The following is a 19,284-nucleotide window of genomic DNA, read 5'->3' as shown; positions in this document are numbered from 1 at the left end:
TGTGGTCTAAACCACTGAGCCTCTTGGGTTTGCCAATCAGAAGGTGGACGGTTCGAATCCCTGCGACGGGGTGAGCTCCCGTTGCTCTGTCCCAGCTCCTGCCAACCTAGCAGTCCAAAAGCATACTAGTGCAAGTAGATAAATAGGTACCGCTGAGGCTGGAAGGTATACAGCATTTCCGTGCACTCTGGCACTTGTCAAGGTGTTCTGTTCTGCCAGAAGCGGCTTAGTCATGCTGGCCACATGACCCGGAAAGCTGCCTGCGGACAAACGCCGGCTCCCTCGGCCTGAAAGCGAGATGAGCGCTGCAACCTCATAGTCGCCTTTGACTGGATTTAATTGTCCAGGGGTCCTTTACCTTTTTTTTTCTAGTGGAGAAGACTTTTTCTCTGCATGAATCTCCTTTACTGGACTAAGAGTCAAGCAAATGTTTGTTGCCTCTTAGTATTTAAAGGGCTGGGGATTTTTGTATTATTATTTAAACACAAACAGCATAAAGAGGGAGATTGCTACCAGTAATCACAAAGGACATGGAGATGGAATGTAACTCCTTTGTTTGCTGTGATTTTTGGGGAAATCCTTCATCTGAAGGTGCTATTTGTATTGGGAGGAAATCCCCCAATGACACCACTTAAAACCATGCTAATTTGGCTCCACGAATTACATATCAAAATATTTGTTTGCCCATCTCTACAATAATTTTGTCCAGACAAGTGTAATTTAATGCAACTTGATTTTTATTTACTTAATCACAACTGTGGTTAGTAACAGGCATTGTTGTTAATTCAAAATAAGATGAATCTGTGTGGATAATATCACAGTTATATCTACTGATTGCAACTCTCTCGTAATATTGATTTTTTTTTTAAAAAAAGTTTAACCATCTATAGCCCTGCTCAAAAAATCAACTCTGATCAAACATCCAGTGACACTTAAAATGATTGCGCGAAGCTCCCCACATGGAATAGCTCACTGCCATCAATAGATTTTCTTAGACTTCTTTAATTTGTATTTCTAAATAATATCTTTCAAAAAAAAAAAGCAATGCTTTAGTGCAATATTATGTAAAAGCAGACTTATCAGTATTAAAAGGGGAAGGGGGAAGATTGCATATAAAACAAAATACAATTGTCAGGCACTAGTAGGTTGACTGCTAGTTTACGTTTGTGATTGTAAAGTGGAATGGAGGATTTGAAAATAAGGTGCAAGAGGAATGCAGTTTCGTTTCTGAAGATGTCCAGATTTTGGTTGAAAAGCGTAACGTTTGCAGGAAATTCAAACGCGGTATCATTGTGAAGTCCAGTGCATACTTCAAGATGCAAAAGATTGCAGATGTATCTCCACAACGGTATTAACATTGAGCCTGAACAGAGAAAATTCCCTGGTAGGTTGTGTTCATTGCCATTTATATCTCATTTCGCACAATACACAAAACAACACACGCAACAAAATGTAACATCTTTTGACATCACCCGCGGAAAAAGAAAACATTCCATCCACTTTTAAAGAACCATATATTTCCATCTGAAGACAAATCTTACACATCACAGTGAACGTTCAAAATCTAGGAACTTTCAAAAACGGCAAGGACGTGTTGACAATCCCTCATGCGTTTGGCTCACGTCCAAAAATATGAAGATGATCTGAATTCACTAAACTACTACTTAATGGCCCTTATCAGCGTTCACAGGGGTCAGTCCATCCTGTTGGACATTTGCCACATGTGTGGAGGTCATCATTTCCTCGTGTTTTCCAACAATCTGCATATTTTGGACGATGGCCAATGCAGCTACGCATACTCAAGTCCCACGAAAATCAAGGGGGTTAAGGTACATGTCATTTTGTGCTGGAATGTGGCCATCTCCTGTACACACACACACACATAAAAAATAATATAATGGCGAAGTTATCAAAATACCCTTGCTTGTCATCTGTTGCAGGTGTAGAATGAATATATATATATTTTTCCAGAATGGTTCATGTGTACTACTTAAGTGTGTTCTTCATTGGTCTAGTTTGTATCGACTAGCCTCTATTTCCCCCCATCATGTGCTCTCTTTCCTTTTATCAGATTATATTGCAACATGGTGATCTGTCCCTCACATTGCACTCAGCAATACAGTAGTTGGGTCCATATATATATGAATCTGTTTCATTATCTATTTCCACGATTACAGTCCTACCTCTCCCTTTTGCCATTTCGACATAGTAGATTGCATTAAGCAAATAGCATCTTTTAATAAAAACAACAGTTCTCTCTTAACATAGAACAAAATAATAATAATTATATATATATATATATGTGTATATACATTCATTACTGAATCAGCATACTTGGAACAAAGGAAGTCAAATTAACTAGGGAACATATGTAGACATTGCTAAGCTTACACATAAAACCAGTTTGTTTTCATGATCATGCCTCGCCTCTTAAATATCGCCTGGTCCAACATGTGGTAGCTCTCCTGTGGAACGTGAACAAAATACAAAGGAGCACAACTTCCCCAACAGATAGGTGTGCCCAGGAACAGCACCACTCCCCCCTGTCTAAATAATCCTAAGGAGTCAAAATATACGAGAGCAAGATCTTATTCCCACTGTACTTTACTCAGGGTGCTTCATCCTAAACCGACCAGTGCAGTCTGCCTAAGGTTTAAGGGAACCTCGCGCCAGGACACACCCCTCACTGGCTCTCCTTTGAACCCTCTCGAGTGCTTTTGGCCTGAATGGAATGGGGCCTTGTTCCCATTCCATCATGCTTGTTTGGATGATGGGCTGAGAGGGTGAGTATGTGTACCGAGCTAAAATTTACATATATATATATTTTTGTTCCACTCACTTTTGCATATGAAAGGTAGCTGAAATGTGTTCCCCACCCGTCCCTTCAGGTAAGACATGTATCTTGCAGATGTCCATGGGTTTATGTGCAAAAAATGTGTCATCTCACCAGGCCAAGACACCATTTTCCATAGAGGGGGAGACCCATGGAATAGATGCTTATTACATCACGTGCCATTACATTCAACTAATATACCTGGCCTGCAATGCTATACCTGCTTAAGCGCTACTGAACTCAATGGGACTTACTTCGGAGTAGACACGTCTAGACTTGCACTGTTGCTGTAGGAATGCTAGATATTTTTTCTCCCCTGAGCAGAACAGGGGCGGATCAAATGAAATTCTCAAGAGTAATGAACTCAAAGACAATTATGGCACTGATCATGTTAACAGCCCAACTATTCTGTCTCAGTAGTTACTAACAGTAAAGCAGCTAAGATTCAATTCTCATAGAGTTGGAAGGGAACCCAAAGTTCCTCAACACCCTGAAATGCCTATTTCCCATATTACTTTTCGATGTGGCAAAACCACCACATGGGAATCCTTTTTTTAAAAAACCACCTCAACTTGTACAAGGTCAACACTAAAAATATATATGTGTGTGTGTGTTGCATCCAGGTGGCTCAGTCGCATCAAATATTAACATGAGGAAACGAACTGAAGTACTTTATAGGGAGGGGAAATAGATGGAACCTGCACAAACACTACTATAGGGAGGAAAAACACACAGAGGAAACGGCTTTATACAGAATCAGACCACTGGTCCAACTCTTCAGTATTGCTAGTATCAGGGGCAATCCCTCAATAAGGGAACCTGATTCTGCCACCTTCCAAAACCCTACTAGTTTGGGTCGTGGCATCAGCCAAAAGAAAATTAAAAAGTGCTGGGGTTGAAGGAGAAGAAGAAGAAGAGGAGGAGGAGTAGTAGTTTGGATTTGATATCCCGATTTATCACTACCCGAAGGAGTCTCAAAGCGGCTAACATTCTCCTTTCCCTTCCTCCCCCACAACAAACACTCTGTGAGGTGAGTGAGGCTGAGACACTTCAGAGAAATGTGACTAGCCCAAGGTCACCCAGCAGCTGCATGTGGAGGAGCAGGGAAGTGAACCCGGTTCACCAGATTACGAGTCCACTGCTGTGAACCACTACACCACACTGGAGGAACCCAGCACCCTGTTGAGGAAACGAATTGCCTCCTACCTGGTCATCAGAGCGGCCATCAGATGAGCAGAGAGGGAGCAATAAGATCAGCTGAAGAGGGGAGGCCTGGGCCTGTGTGTCTCCTTGTATTTGTGCTATGTGTGCCTACATTGACCGCTAGTGGCTCTCCAGGGTTTCAGACAGGATTGAACCCGGAGAACATGTGCTCTCTTTCACTGAGCGGCAGCCCTTCCCCACAGCTTACCACCCACAGTTTGCAGCTTAAAAACCGCGAGCGGGGACACACACACACACACACACACACAAACAAACACACACTTCATTAACTCACAAAGAAGGCAATACAAGCACACTCTCCCAGTCAGCAGTTCTGTGGACAAAAGGGCACAGCAAGCAAAGTGGAAGGCAGCTCTCATCCTCTGCAGTGTAAACTTGCTTTTCCCAAGCAGTGCACGGCCAGGAAAAAATACTGGGGAACGCATTTGAATGAACTTAGCACTTAGGAGAGCTTTTCACCAACGAAAATTGTGCCTACACGGCAGACCCCCCCCCCCCAAAGGTTTTATAGCCTCCCCTTTTTTGTCCTGGGAGTAGAAGTTTTCTTAGGGGAAAAATCTCTGAGAATTCTCAGCACCCTCACTGAACTACAATTCCCAGATTCTTTGGGTGGAAGTGAAACAAATATCAGCCTGATTCAATTTGTAGGGTAGTGCTGCTTTTAAACCAGTTCATTTAAGTACATCTCCACCTGCAATTGATTGCAGCAATTTGAAATCGATAACCAATAGAGGTTGGAATGGACTTCAAAATGCAGCAGAGTTGCCTGTAAATTACCTCATTTCCCGTCTAAGTGTATGAAATTAGCCTTTTGTGAAAACCTAATTGTCCAAAAAAGAACCACTCCACCTTAGGTTACCGTTGCCTCTTGTTTATTGTGTAACAGCCCTGTTTTACTGATGTAACTACAAAAAAATGCGCATAGAAACATAAAAGGCGGCTCAGGCGATTTATGCAGTTTGGTTGATGTGGAGGACAGCGGCCTGGCTTGATTCTTCGTCGGAGTGCTCCATCTCCCCGCTGGTCGGTTTGCTCCTCTCATCGTAGAGTTCCTGCCTGATTTCGAGCGAAGCCCTATAGTCATCGCCTTCTTCAACGATGGCGAGCTCGATGTTGTTGTTGACCACAGCATCTCCTTCACTCCCGTTTTCTCTTTCCAGGGAGTCAGCAAAGGCTTTCCCTTCCTCCGCCAGAGAACTGGGAGAGGCCAGGTCGGAGTGAATCTCGGTGAAAGATGTCTCCTCATCGTTTGCAGTGTGCTCACTGCCGGTAGCCTCTGCCGGCTTGTCTTCCGTTTCTGCGGAGGGATCTCCATCCCGAACTTTCTTCACGTTGAACGTGAGGGGAGAGACCTTGAAAGATGAGCTTTTTGATGAGGAGGACTTTTGGTGGTTAGGGGTGAGGGACTTCTTAATCTTCTCCCTCCTCTCATGAGAGACGATCTTGGTGCTGAACTTGTTCATCTTCTTCTCGATATTTTGGCGGGAAAACGCTTTCTTCAGGCTGTCCACCTTCTTGAGGCTGGACCTCTTGATTTTCTCAGCTCTCGTCTCCCCGATTTTCTCATCCATGCTATCGTCTGCCCCCTCTTCATCATGGGGTGCTTCATCCTCTGAGGAAAGCTCTACAGTGTGCAAGGTTTCCTCCAAAGTTTTGTTCTCATCAACAGGCTCTTCCTTCCCGTCAGTAATACTGGGAACAGGCTCTTTCACAAACACGCTGGCCGGGATTTCGTTTTCTTCCTGCAAAAAGTTGACATTGTGTTTATTCAGTGTTCACATAGCACAGACTTGATAAACAAGGCACGGCCCTCAACAACATCAATATTTTTCTTTCGAATAAGGCAGTAAAGGAAGTTTGTTTTTTCTGCTGTTGTTGCCACAGTATATTTAACCAGTAACAATCACTCCCTGTGGAATTGTTCGGTTACGTGCTGTAAGAGTAATGGGCTTACGAGCTGTCAACTGCATTGTAGAAGAATTCATTTTGCTGCACGTTTAGGCCAGCGTAGATCTAACCTAGCCAATTTCTTAATGCAGTTGACAGCAAGATGCAGGATCAATTCCTGTTTCCCCTTCACGCACCCCTCCCTGATGGCCTTAACAGCAATATTAACGATGGTTATGGCTAACTAGGGCTCCTGGTCACATTTAACCCATAGTCTGAAACTGGCTCCAAACCATTGTTAAACAATTGGTAGCGGCGTATCTCCACTAGTCCCGGAAAAGCTAACCAGGAGATTGTTCTGCAAGTCCATTCCCCTTCCCGGGGGGCGGCATTGCAGGAGGGCATCCAGGACCTCCCACTGACCCAGCTGTGGGTGGAGGGATGCCACCTGCATCATAGGGACCCCTGGCCTCACCCCCTACTGGCTGACCAATTGCAGTAGCTGGGGGGCATGGCCGCTAGCCATTTAAACAGCGGCATGGCCGGGGGGCAACCTCCTTTCGCCTTCTTGCTGGATCTCCCAGCCCACCTGCCCTCTTTTCATGCGTTTCTTGACAGCAGCCTTGCTATGGACTAAGGTCGGCCGCCATATTGTTGGGGCCAGGTATGAATTTTTTCTGCTTGGCAAACTGGCACCAGCCATTTGGTTTTTGCCAACCTTGTAAGCCTTGTTTATGGGAGGGGAGGTTGTTGCCTCTGCCTGCCCCTCCTCGTTAAGGGTATCAGGGGGGGGCATGGTTCCTGTCCAAAGCCTGGGCATGGGCTAGGGCCTTAGCACGACCCCATCAGGTACCCTGGGGGTCCCCCGATTTGATGTATATCATAGGGCTCTCCTTACCGGTGGTTTACCCTTATGAGATTCCCTGCAGATGGGCAGGAGTCAGGATATAGTCTGGTTTCACCCAATGCCTAAGCCAAACTGCTCACATCTGTAACCAATAAATTTGTGGCCTATTTTGTCCCATTAATCTAAACTTTACAGGCATAGGGCCCTCCAGATGTTTGGGGACTAGAACTCACATCATCCCTGACCACTGGTCCTGTAAGCTAGGGATGACGGGAGTTGTAGTCCCAAAACATCTGGAGGGCCAAGTTTGCCTATGCCTGACCTAAACATTTGTGTCTGTGTGTTTATTATCTAAGGGAACTGCGGGGCCCAGAGCCTCGCCACGCAATGCTCTTTACTTGTCATGAATCTGGGAGCTTCAAACATGCAAAGTATGTGCTTTACCAATGTACTGCAGCACACAAGACATTTGTACATTCTCCATTCATTTTTACTTGCTGCGAAACCAGGCCAAAACATGGAACAACGGCGATGTTTTTGTATGTGTCATGGGCCTTAGGGAAAACCAAGGGGGGGGGGAGTGAAATTGGAACTGCCTCCAGTTACAAATCAGGCAGGCACCATCTCCTGTTGTCCTTTTGGCGCCTTTCAACGACGGTCCTTCTCTGACATGCCTTTCAAGTGGAGATGTTTATCCCAGTTTGAGTATTGGACTCAAAACTGTTTTCACACAAGTTTAATCGCTGTTGTCCTCTTTATTGTCAAATCGCTTTGGGGTGTTTTAAGGTAATCCATTAAAAAAATAGTTCAGTGACAAAGAATTATCAGAATTGTAGGTGCTTGTCGGGATTTGTACATAGAATTATGAGGGTTTTGTTGTTTTTAAATGCTCAGTCTGGACAATAATATAAAGCAGGACTCATGAAGAAGTACCCTAGGTTAATTGAGGATAGTTATTTATGGCTGAGGAGAAAGACGATGTTGCATGCAGGGCATGAGATCTGGCCTTGGGGACATGCACATTCTTCTGTGAAATTTGCTTTAGTTGTTGCAATAACTGTATTTCATAAAGGCGCTGGTTTAATGCCATCTGTGCCCCATGCCTCTTGTATCATTCTACACACACCCCACTTTGTATTTTAAATAAAGAAGGGGGGAAATATTCCGTGGCCACCAGCTCCGTTGATACCAAACCCACCTTTTCAACTATTTGATGCATCAGACTTAAGACATACTGAAGAGCAGATCCGTTGAACTTAACAGGCTCAACTATTTCAAGTCTGCTGATTTCAACAGGTCCACTCTTAAATATGACAGAGTTGAACACAACCCTCAGTGCCCTAAACAATGAAAGTGGTCTTTCATTGCGCTTTACGTGGGGCTACCTTTGAAGGTGACCAGGAAACTACAACTAATCCAGAATGCGGCAGTTGACTGGTGACTGAGAGTGGCCGCCGAGACCATATAACACTGGTCCTGAAAGACCTACATTGGCTCCCAGTATGTTTCCGAGCACAATTCAAAGTGTTGGTGCTGACCTTGAAAGCCATAAATGGCCTTGGCACAGTATACCTGAAGGAGCATCTCCACCCCCATCAAAGGTCCAACTCTGAGGGCCTTCTGCCGGTTCCCTCACTGTGAGAAGCGAAGTTACAGGGAACCAGGCAGAGGGCCTTCTCGGTAGTGGCACCTGCCCTGTGGAACGCCTTCCCATCAGATGTCAAGGAAATAAACAACTATCTGACTTTTAGAAAACATCTGAAGGCAGGCCTGTTTAGGGAAGTTTTTAATGATTGATGCTTTGTTGTATTTTTAATATTCTGTTGGAAGCCGCCCAGAGTGGCTGGGGTAACCAGATGGGTGGGGTGTGTAATAAATTATTATTATCTTTATTATTGCCAACACTGGTACCATGGCAAGGCATTATGAAATGCACAGAACACCTTTAAACGAATACTGGAGAGGATGTGATGGTTTGGGTGCCACAAAATGTCTATGATGGGTGTGATGAGTAATCAGTATGTAATGGCAGAGGATGGCTAAAGAAATACAAACCATCGCTCACCATCCCTTTATCCATCCTAGACTCAATATTTTCACAATAACCTCTTGTGTGAGGTACTGATGGCATATGACATGGGTAGGCAAACTAAGGCCCAGGGGCCGGATCTGGCCCAATCGCCTTCTAAATCCGGCCCGCGGACGGTCCAGGAATCAGCATGTTTTTAGATGAGTAGAATGTGTCCTTTTATTTAAAATGCATCTCTGGGTTATTTGTGGGGCCTGCCTGGTGTTTTTACATGAGTAGAATGTGTGCTTTTATTTAAAATGCATCTCTGGGTTATTTGTGGGGCATAGGAATTCGTTCATTTCCCCTCCCCCACAAAAATATAGTCCGGCCTCTCACAAGGTCTGAGGGACAATGGACCAGCCCCCTGCAGAAAAAGTTTGCTGACCCCTGGTATATGAGCTTATTTTTCAAAAGCAGCATGAAAAATATATAGGGTAGCTTTGAATGACCCCCATATCCATGGTTCTGCGATGGAGGGGGTTTTCAAACTGTTGCTCTTTTCACGTGGGATTCAGTCGCACACCCAACAAATTCAAGTCTGCAGTAAGTCGATCGGGAGGTTTTGTGCCAACAAACCAACTCCCCTAAAAGATTGGACTTTTTGTGATAAGAAATGCAAAGGGAAAACGTACTGGAAAAGGTGAGGTTGTGCTTGCTTTGATGCAACATCGTCTAACACTCCTGCTAGCAAACCAACGTGAATCCTCAATATAGGCATTGTTGTCTAATCTTTCTGCAAACGAATCAGGACGAACGCTCAACAAACAGGCTGCCTGGAAGCACCCTGATTGGCTATTCAGTGAGTGGGTGAAAAGACTCATACTGGGGTATATGGTCTGAAGACCCGTCCACCTACTGAAGCTAAGCAGGGTTGGGCATGAATGGTGCCTGGATGGGGGACTGCCTGGGAACCACGCTGCTTTGGGTTTCCTGACAGAAGAATGGCAATAAAATGATTAACTAACCAAAATACAGCTGTCTGGCAGTTTCGTCAAACCAAAAGCAGCCTCCACCAGAAATGGCTTGCGTTCAGCATGTACACGGAACAAGATTCTTCTGCAACTAAACGTTCTAACTTCTGGGTTTCTTAATCCTGTCGGTGTTGTTGACAAAGAGAAGTGTGCTTTTGCAGTGATGCTTGTGTGTGCTTAAAAACAACACTCGTATTTATAGTGACTTAAAAAAAATTACTCAAAGGAAAAAAGGAAAGGAAAGAAAGAGGTGCTGTTTAAGTAGGTATTCATGACTGATTGCCTTATTACCCGGGACTTAAATCAGTTTTACTTTAAATTGGCTCCCAAGACGAATATAGAACCTACAGCGGCTGCAAATTCTTTCCTGCCTTAATATAGTATTCACATGGGGGTGGGGGGTTGGAAATGAGAGAAAGCTCAAGTCTGGTGCATTTTGGGGCATTATATAGATAGAAGGGATGCTGTGAGGTACTTAAAGGACTTCAAGCACGAACCCATGGCATTTGCATAACGTTAGGGTTGCCATAAGTCCAGAATTTTCTGGATATAATACTGCAGTCGGAAGCAGTGTCCGGGTGGAAATCGCCCCCCTCTGGAAAAAATGTTAGGGAAAATTAGGACGTATGGCAAGTCATGTCAGCAGTGTCGTTTTTGTCAATTTTGCTTAAAAATAGCTCCAAACTCCCACCCCCGCCCCCGCCCAAAAAAGCTCAACAATTTTGCGGGGGGAAATTGTGTCTGGATTTTAACTTTTTGAAATACAGTGGTACCTCAGGTTAAGAACTTAATTCGTTCTGGAGGTCTGTTCTTAACCTGAAACTGTTCTTAATCTGAGGTACCATTTTAGCTAATGGGGCCTCCTGCTGCCGCCACACGATTTCTGTTCTCACCCTGAAATAAAGTTCTTAACCCGAGGTACTATTTCTGGGTTAGTAGAGTCTGTAACCTAAAGCATATGTAACCTGAAGCGTCTGTAACCCAAGGTACCACTGTATGGCAACCCTACATAACGTTTGAATATTATTTATTTACTTATTGCATTTATATCCCCTCTCCCAAGGAGCCCAGGGCAGCATACATGGTGCCCCCCTCCTCATTTAATCACAAGAACAACAACAACAACCCTATGAGGTAGGCTAAGCTGAGAGGCAGTGGCTTGCCTGAGGTTTACCCGGTGTGTTTCATATCTGAGCGGGGATTCAAACCCTGGTCTTCCAGGTCCTTGTCTGACATGCTAACCACTGCACTGGCTCTCATATGCTGCTAATCATATGCATAAATGACTTGGGGAAATGAAGAGGTCAGGTAGGGCACTCATCCTTCCTATAAGCAAATTAATCAAATCAAATCAAATCAAACTTTTAAAAAGGTGGAAGGGCAGGAGTTGCAGGATCTAGCACAAAGGACCACCTCCTAACAGCCTCTCCAATCTCATACAAGATTGGTTGTGTGTGTGTGTGTGTGTGTGTGTTTTTACTGAATGCTGATGTGCTGTATGTTTTAGGAGTTTATTAAGATGGGCACATTTCCTTCCTTCCTTCCTTCCTTCCTTCCTTCCTTCCTTCCTTCCTTTCTTTCTTTCTTTCTTTCTTTCTTTCTTTCTTCTTTATCATTTTTAGCTGCCCGAATCCTACAACGCCCGCCATCACTCCCCAAGGACCTACTGAGCTTTGGATGATGTGATGTGATGAAGCATTTTTTTGAGAAGAAAGGAGATTGAAATAAACTGCCCCTGGGCTCTGCTGTTGGGCCTCCCAGTAGGATATGTGCAAACAGGATGCTAGAAGAGATGGACTCTCCCCCCCCCCCAGTCTGATCCAGCAGAGCTCTTCATATGCTCATATGGCTCCTCCAAAGTGCTTTAAATCAGATACGCTTTCTTTTTTTGGGGTGGGGGTGTCAAGCGACAATCTGGTCCTTTCATAATGATAATTGGTCTGCCTACAGGGAATAACAAAAAGTATAAATGAAAGGCTGCACTAATTTTTCTACGGCTGTTACCATACCATGTCTATTTTAGTGTCGATAATGATGAACACCATGGATATAGAAATAAATACCGTACTATGGCTTTTTAAACTCTCTCTCTCTTTGTGTGTGTGTTATTTTTCTCGTTGGTTACTAAGCTATGTATTTTTGTGTTTTTATATTGCAAACCGCCCTGTGACCCTTGGGTGAGGGGCAGTCTAGAAATCTAATAAGTAAATAAAATAGAAATAAATAACTATGGGATATACAGCCCCTGACTCAGAAGCCTAGACCGGGATTCAACTCAGGTGTTCCATCAGCAGAAGCCCTGTGGAAAGACTTCTGTTTGTGCACAGGGCTCCCCCTTCTTCTTCCCCTGTGCCCCCCACAATTGGCTCACAGTCAGCGGTCAGGAGTGTGGGTGACTTGCAGAAATCAGCTGGTTGTTTGCCACACCTCAACCTCTGTGATAGACCAGCAGAACATGGAGAACCCCAGCAGAGTCTTCAGAGATTTCCTTCTCCCGTCACACAACTTATTCTAGGGGAAAACTCCTCTCTTGCACAGTTCAAAGTAACAAAGTGCTTATTGTTTCCAGACACAAGACAAAGCTAAGTACTACGATCTAGTAGGGCTGGGAGATATATCCATATTTCATTCAAAACCGGTTTGAAGACCATATCATGATAGCAGATATTGGCTAAGAGACAAATGATACACTCAGGTGTCCCAAGAGTGGACTCACAAACTGAATACACACAAACACATCCCCACCTCCCTGCTTGCAGAAAAGCATCACATAAAGGAGAATACTAAGCTAGAGTCGTTTTAGTGTTGGTCAACAGTTAGCCCTGGTAGAAATTAGCAGGGAGGAGAATAGGGAGAAAACTGGGGTAAGTCTATCATTGGTTCTGATGCTGCATACTGTTTTTCTCCCTCTCTGCTTTCTGCCTTTCAAGTCCCAACGGTCAACGGCCACTACTGAACGAAGCTGTAGATGGAAACCGATACCAATCCGAGAGGAAATAAAACCCTACAGTTAGAAGTCATAATAGCAGCCATTCTTCACAGCTCTGGAACGGAATGCGGTGGGTAACATTCACAGCCAAGAAACTTCAGGAAAAGCAAATATCTCAGAAGGAATCTCCTCCAAACAAAGAAGAGGTTATGGAGGACCAAGCAAAGGCCTTCCTTCAGAAATGTGCGCTTATGAAAACATCACAGCTCCATAGGGTATGTCCCAGAAGCTTGAAATGAACTGGGCAGCAAATTGGCACATGGTTGGGGCTTAGAAAAATCTAGCAGCTTTGACATTTCTGAAGTTCTCTCCCCACTGCAAAAAAATAAAAAATCTGTTGCCATTTGCAATATCTGCATTTTTCTGTTTGCCTGTGTCAGGGTTATATACTTAGTTTATCATTTTGAACGAGATGTTCACGAGATAAATTTGCCTCCACTCAGAGAAGGGTGGTGGTGGAGCTGAAATGCTGCAATTGTTTCAACTCTGCTCCCAGCAAGAAGCAGATTGCAAAACGTGGCAGATATAATGTAGCTGTAGCTTTTGAACCCGTCGGCTGTTGGTGAAAAGAAAGCACAAGCCCTTCTTCAGAACGGTTTCCCGGAGGAAAGGTTATTGGCAAAGTTGCCTCAGGGTTGAGATTCTGAATACTGTGTGCAGATGCCATCTTGCACTCGAGTAATCGCTTAACCACCCCCCCCCCCCCGCTAACCTCACGGAAAACACCAGATCAACATTTCAATTTTTTTAAAAGATACACTGTTAAGGTCCTGGTGTTTGTTTCACAATGTTCAAGGGAGCCATTATGTTCTGAAATAGAGAGATCCATCATGTTCTACAGAGCCTGGGAGTTTCCCATCATCTGTTTCATTAAATGACATCTTGGGAAACAAGGTTGTTTGGCTCATTGTGCTTTGAGTAGAGAAAATAATACAGAAAGTGGTTTAGGGTTACTTTAGACCTAGTGAGCCATACAACGGAATGGTAAAATAGGTAAAGGGACCCCTGAACATTAGGTCCAGTGGTGGCCGACTCTGGGGTTGCGGCGCTCATCTCGCTTTATTGGCCGAGGGAGCCGGCGTACAGCTTCCGGGTCATGTGGCCAGCATGACTAAGCCACTTTTGGCGAACCAGAGCAGCACACGGAAACGCCGTTTACCTTCCCGCCAGAGCGGTACCTATTTATCTACTTGCACTTTGACATGCTTTCGAACTGCTAGGTTGGCAGGAGCAGGGACCGAGCAACGGGAGCTCATCCCATCGCGGGGATTTGAACCACCGACCTTCTGATCGGCAAGTCCTTGGCTCTGTGGTTTAACCCACAACGCCACCCGCATATAAACGTAAATGCATACATACTTAAGGCACTTTCAGATCATGGGTTCCAACCATCTAATTTAGGGGCGGTGGAGTCTTTTAGTTGTTGCTCTTATTAAGCAAATTGGAGTCACAAACCCTTGCAAGCCTACTGTGGATAATTTAGCAAATGGCCCGTGCGTCCTGATCTGCCCATCCCCAACTGAAAATATATGGACAATGAACTTTAGACCAGTTTAGCTGCGGAGTGATTTGAATTTGCATTTCATCAGCCCTGCCACTATAGTCAAACTGGAACCTAGAATTGAAGAAAGGTGGGGCAACATACGACAACCTCTTGCAACAACTTGCTGGTTCTTCGCCCTAAGGACTTAGTTCAGGCCACAACACTGAAAACAGACTCAGGCCTCAAATATCTGAAAGACCACCTGCTTCCCAAGCTTGACTTGGCTCCATTTCTAATGAGACAGTTCACTGTCTACGGTGCAGATACCCGAGGACAAAACTCCAACAATTCATGTATACATATTGTTATTGGCATCCATCTGTCTCGGGAGACAGTGAGCCATTTGGGGTAATTCTGGAGAGTTTCAGCGCCTGCTGTGGCTGGCAAGAGTGATGAGGGAGAGATATTTTATTGCAGATACGAAGGCGACTGCTTTTGCTGCCACATGTGCACCGTGGTGTTTCTTCTGCCTCTTCCCAGCAGTCATTCCGCCTGCCTGGCATATATGGGTAGGCAAACTAAGGCGCAGGGGCCGGATCCGGCCCAATCGCCTTCTCAATCCAGCCCGTGGATGGTCAAGGAATCAGTGTGTTTTTACATGAGTGTGTCCTTTTATTTAAAATGCATCTCTGAGTTATTTGTGGGGCCTGCCTGGTGTTTTGACATGAGTAGAATGTGTGCTTTTATTTAAAATGCATCTCTGGGTTATTTGTGGGGCCCGCCTGGTGTTTTGACATGAGTAGAATGTGTGCTTTTATTTAAAATGCATCTCTGGGTTATTTGTGGGGCATCAGAATTTGTTCATCCCCCTCCCCGCAAAAAATAGTCCGGCCCCCCACAAGGTCTGAGAGACAGTAGACCAGCCCCCTGCTGAAAAAGTTTGCTGACCCCTGTGCTAAGCCATACTCAGAATAAGCCCATTGAAATAAGTGGAGTTGATTACCAGAAGCCCATTGATTTCAAGCCGTCTCATTTGAGTATGACTCATTCAGAAGCAACACCCTGTCATTCCTTGTAGAGAATGCAGACAAGCAGGGGTTGGATCCATTACTAGCATGCACTTTAAAGGGGAAAGCTGCAGCTGAGACACCCAAAGCGAGATTGTACCCAGGTATGTAGACCTAAACACTGAAGGGTATTGTTAAAATCGGCCTCAGAAGTTGCACTGATTCAACCCCTAAGAAAGCATTTTGCCTCATTCTTTTCAGGTTCGTTCCTCATCTGGGCATGATTCTTGATGGGTATCCAAATAAACCGTTTTGGGAGGAGCATTTTCGATACCTAGCAAGCTGAAAGGCTGCAGCTTATTGTCCTTCGTGGGAACCTGTGAAATCAAGGCAACGAAACAGTTTCTTCTGTTGGCACATTGCCTTGAGGCCTTAGTCTGGGTTATGGCTAACTCCGATTTGTTTCTGAATCACAAATTCTCTCTCCTTACATGGGCAAAACTCTCTCTGACTTATGCTTGGCAGAGGACCAAGCAGAGCCTTTGACATCTAACAAGAGAGTTTTTCCAAATACCGGTAAATAAAATTTCGCACAGTGTGGTCAAATCGTCTCGACAACACAGAATGGCTTAATTTTGTTGCAAAGTGATGTCAGCTCATTGGTAATTGGTCTCTTTCTTCATTTACTAATGCTAAGGTAAAGGTAAAGGTACCCCTGCCCGTACGGGCCAGTCTTGACAGACTCTGGGGTTGTGCGCCCATCTCACTTAAGAGGCCAGGGGCCAGCGCTGTCCGGAGACACTTCCGGGTCACGTGGCCAGCGTGACAAAGCTGCATCTGGCAAGCCAGAGCCGCACACGGAAACGCCGTTTACCTTCCCGCTGGTAAGCGGTCCCTATTTATCTACTTGCACCCGGAGGTGCTTTCGAACTGCTAGGTTGGCAGGCGCTGGGACCGAGCAGCGGGAGCGCACCCCGCCGCAGGGATTCGAACCGCCAACCTTTCGATCGGCAAGTCCTAGGCGCTGAGGCTTTAACCCACAGCGCCACCTGCGGGGCCCACCATTAACATCCCAATAGCTTGCAGGCAGGGGATGCAATCCTGTATCCATCCAAAAGGGAGTTATATTCCAACTCCCGCCAGTTCCAGCCAACATGGCCAATAGGCAGGTTTGATGGGAGCTGCAGCCTGGCAGCATCTGCAGGGACACAAGGTTCCCTATTGTCTGGTATTCAGAAGTATGCTAAAAATTAGTCAGCAATAAGCTGTAAAAGATAAAAGCTCATTATTGGCACAGTCATCTCACGTGATAATACAGTGGTACCTTGGTTCTCAAACGCCTTGGTTCCAAAACGCAAGAAACCCAGAAGTAAGTGTTCTGGTTTTCAAACGTTTTTTGGAAGCCAAACATCCAATCCGGCTGTCGGCTATTTGTTTCCGAGGCGCCTGCACCAATCAGAAGCTGCATCTTGGTTTTTAAACACATCGGAAGTCAAATGGACTTCCGGAACGGATTAAGTTTGGTGCTTTTGTTTTTGCTATTTATTTTGTGTTTTTGAGGCTTTTTTGGCTAATTTTGTTTTTGCGACTGTGTGGAACCCAGTTCAGCTACTGATTGATTGATTGTGTGACTGCGGAAATGGATAAAAGCCCCCCATCTAAACAATGACTACCATCAGTGCAGTTAAGAAAAAATAATAATTTTTATCATCTACAATACTGTCTTATTTATTTCATACTACAGTACGCTGATTGTTGCTTTCATTTTATGGATCAATGGACTCGTTAGATAGTAAAATCCATGTTGAATAGCTGTTTTAGGGGTTGTTTTTAAAAGTCTGGAATGGATTAATCCATTTTGCATGACTTTCTATGGGAAAGCGTGCCTTGGTTTTGGAACGCTTTGGTTTTGGAACGGACTTCCAGAATGGATTAAGTTTGAGAAACAAGGTACCACTGTACTGCCTCATAAGCACTTGAGAGGCAACTGTTCCACCTCTTCCACTTAAAAAAATCTGCATGTCACTGTAAACCATGGTTAGTGGTTGACTGTGACCACCTAGCTGGGCACTCCTGTTCCTCTCTATTGCTATGCAGAGTAAACAAACCGTGATCCCTACAAACAAACCACGTTCAGGAACAATCAGTGGCTACAGATTGTGGTTTCTTGGAAATGAAATAAACCACGATCCTTGGTTTGGACCTAATGCTAAACCCGGGACTGTGGCTTGCTTCTCTCTCCAGGGCTAGCAGGAAGAAGCGCAAAGCGGAAGTGATCAACCCACGCACAGTACGCTATTGGTTTATGGCTGACCGTGATGTACAAATGGGAGCCCTGGACGTGGAAAAGCCGAATGTTTCAGTGAGAAGGTGAGCTCATCATTCCAAGGCGGCAGAGATCTGTGACAGGACTGTGATAGCATGTCTGAATTGGTTTACTGTGGCATAAACTCTAATGGTCTCATAAGCTGCTTCATCAGTTTCTTTAAGACACCATTAAAATTTTCTGCGTCTTTGGCCTCCTGGCCCCATTTCCCCTTGATTTTTGAGCTGGCAGGTTTCTGAGCTGGGAGTCTCTTGGTATTCAAACAGCACAAAAGGCAACCAAACAATGACATTTCTTGGTGTTTTTCTCCTCTTCTGGCTCCTTCCATTTTAAGATCAAATATTTACTAACTGGAGTGGCACTGAATACCAAATTCAGTGACCCCTAAGCTCTCATTTAATGGGATTTTTCTAGTCCCCACATGCTATTAAACTGCACATTGTTGTTACTGTGTTTTGCTTTTTTTATTTTAATAAAAAAATACCTGAATTTCTCCGTTTTCGGTGGCAACATGAGCTTGCTCATTTGCTGTGGTGCATGATTGGCTGAATGGCGTTTATTCTGAACCAAAGCGGGGTGGGGGTGGGGTGGGGAATCATGCAGGTCATGTGGTTCCAACAAAGCAGAAAGGAACAATGCCAAAGCTTAATAAGGCTTTGCAAACAGTCATTTCTGTGTTTTGTTAGGTATTCTGTGCCGTTTGCAATTTGTAACAACTCCTGCAGCCACGTTAGGAAGAAAGAGAAGCCAAGCTTGGAACGGGACAGTATATCTAAATGAGAGGGAAACAAGAGGCATGCAAAGGTACAAAAGTTTTTCTTTTAATAAAGAAAAAACAATGTATCAAGAGCTCTGCTGGATCAGGAAAGGGTTCAATCCAGTCCAGCATCCTGTTCTCACAATGGCCAACCAGATGCCTGCGGGAAGTTTGCAACATAGCTGTCAACTTTTCCCTTTTCTTGCAAGGAATCCTATTTGGAATAAGGGAATTTCCCTTAAAAAAGGGAACACTGACAGCTATGGTTTGCAAGCGGGATCTGAGGGCAACGGCACTTTTGCTCCCCAACTGTGATTCCCAGAAACTGGAAAGTGACCTGCTCACAAACCTAAACCATATGCATTTATTTTCACATCCATCTTGGGTAAGGGGTAGGAACGGTCTTTCTGAGGAACACGAAGTATCAGATTTAATCAGCGCTCTTTTTCTAGGAAAAGAGGTGCCAGAACTCACCACGAACACCTCACCCGTTCTCTTAGAATGGCAATGGCGCCCAGAAACTGAGTTCCGGCAAGTTCCGGCTAAAAGAAAGCCATGGATTTAATCTGTCTGGGGGCTGTTGTTGTTTTTTGGTAATCCGAAAGCTAATGCAGATACCTCAAACTCTACAGGTTCTTACTGTAGCTTTCTACAAGAAACCAGAGGTCAAGATTGTTTTGGGAGATTTTTGCTCGTTTCCGGGAGATTTTAAAAGCTCGCTGTTCACTAGCGAATGAAACCGCACACATCAACGACGGGATTTTTTTTTAAAAAAGCTTTTTATCCTGTGTGTACAATACTTTCCGCTCGCCTCCTTTTTTAAACTAGGGAGTGGACAAAAGAATAATAACTAATAGGTCTTTTCTTTATCGAGGTCATTTAAGAGATC

The 19,284-nt window shown here is 44.6% G+C and overlaps 1 protein-coding gene and 1 long non-coding RNA gene across 2 annotated transcripts in view; one reads left to right on the top strand and one right to left on the bottom strand.

The window, feature by feature from the left end:
* Positions 1-719: 719 nt before the first annotated feature.
* CAVIN2 (caveolae associated protein 2) overlaps positions 720-19,284 on the bottom strand; it is a 32,293-nt gene continuing 13,728 nt past the window's right edge. The window contains exon 2 of the mRNA XM_083711930.1: positions 720-5,799. Coding sequence (XP_083568056.1) covers positions 5,008-5,799 — 792 coding nt within the window. The 3' untranslated portion in view covers positions 720-5,007. The remainder of the gene's footprint in view (positions 5,800-19,284) is intronic.
* Positions 5,807-18,086, top strand: LOC310833826. The gene is made up of 3 exons (XR_014558950.1): positions 5,807-13,037; positions 15,384-15,476; positions 17,557-18,086. It is a non-coding gene; the product is annotated as an uncharacterized lncRNA (long non-coding RNA).

Source organism: Podarcis gaigeae (genome assembly GCF_964106915.1).
Source record: "Podarcis gaigeae genome assembly, chromosome: 1".
Lineage (NCBI taxonomy): Eukaryota > Metazoa > Chordata > Lepidosauria > Squamata > Lacertidae > Podarcis > Podarcis gaigeae.
Note: the sequence above shows the minus strand (reverse complement) of the source record. Positions and strands in the feature narration are given on the sequence as shown.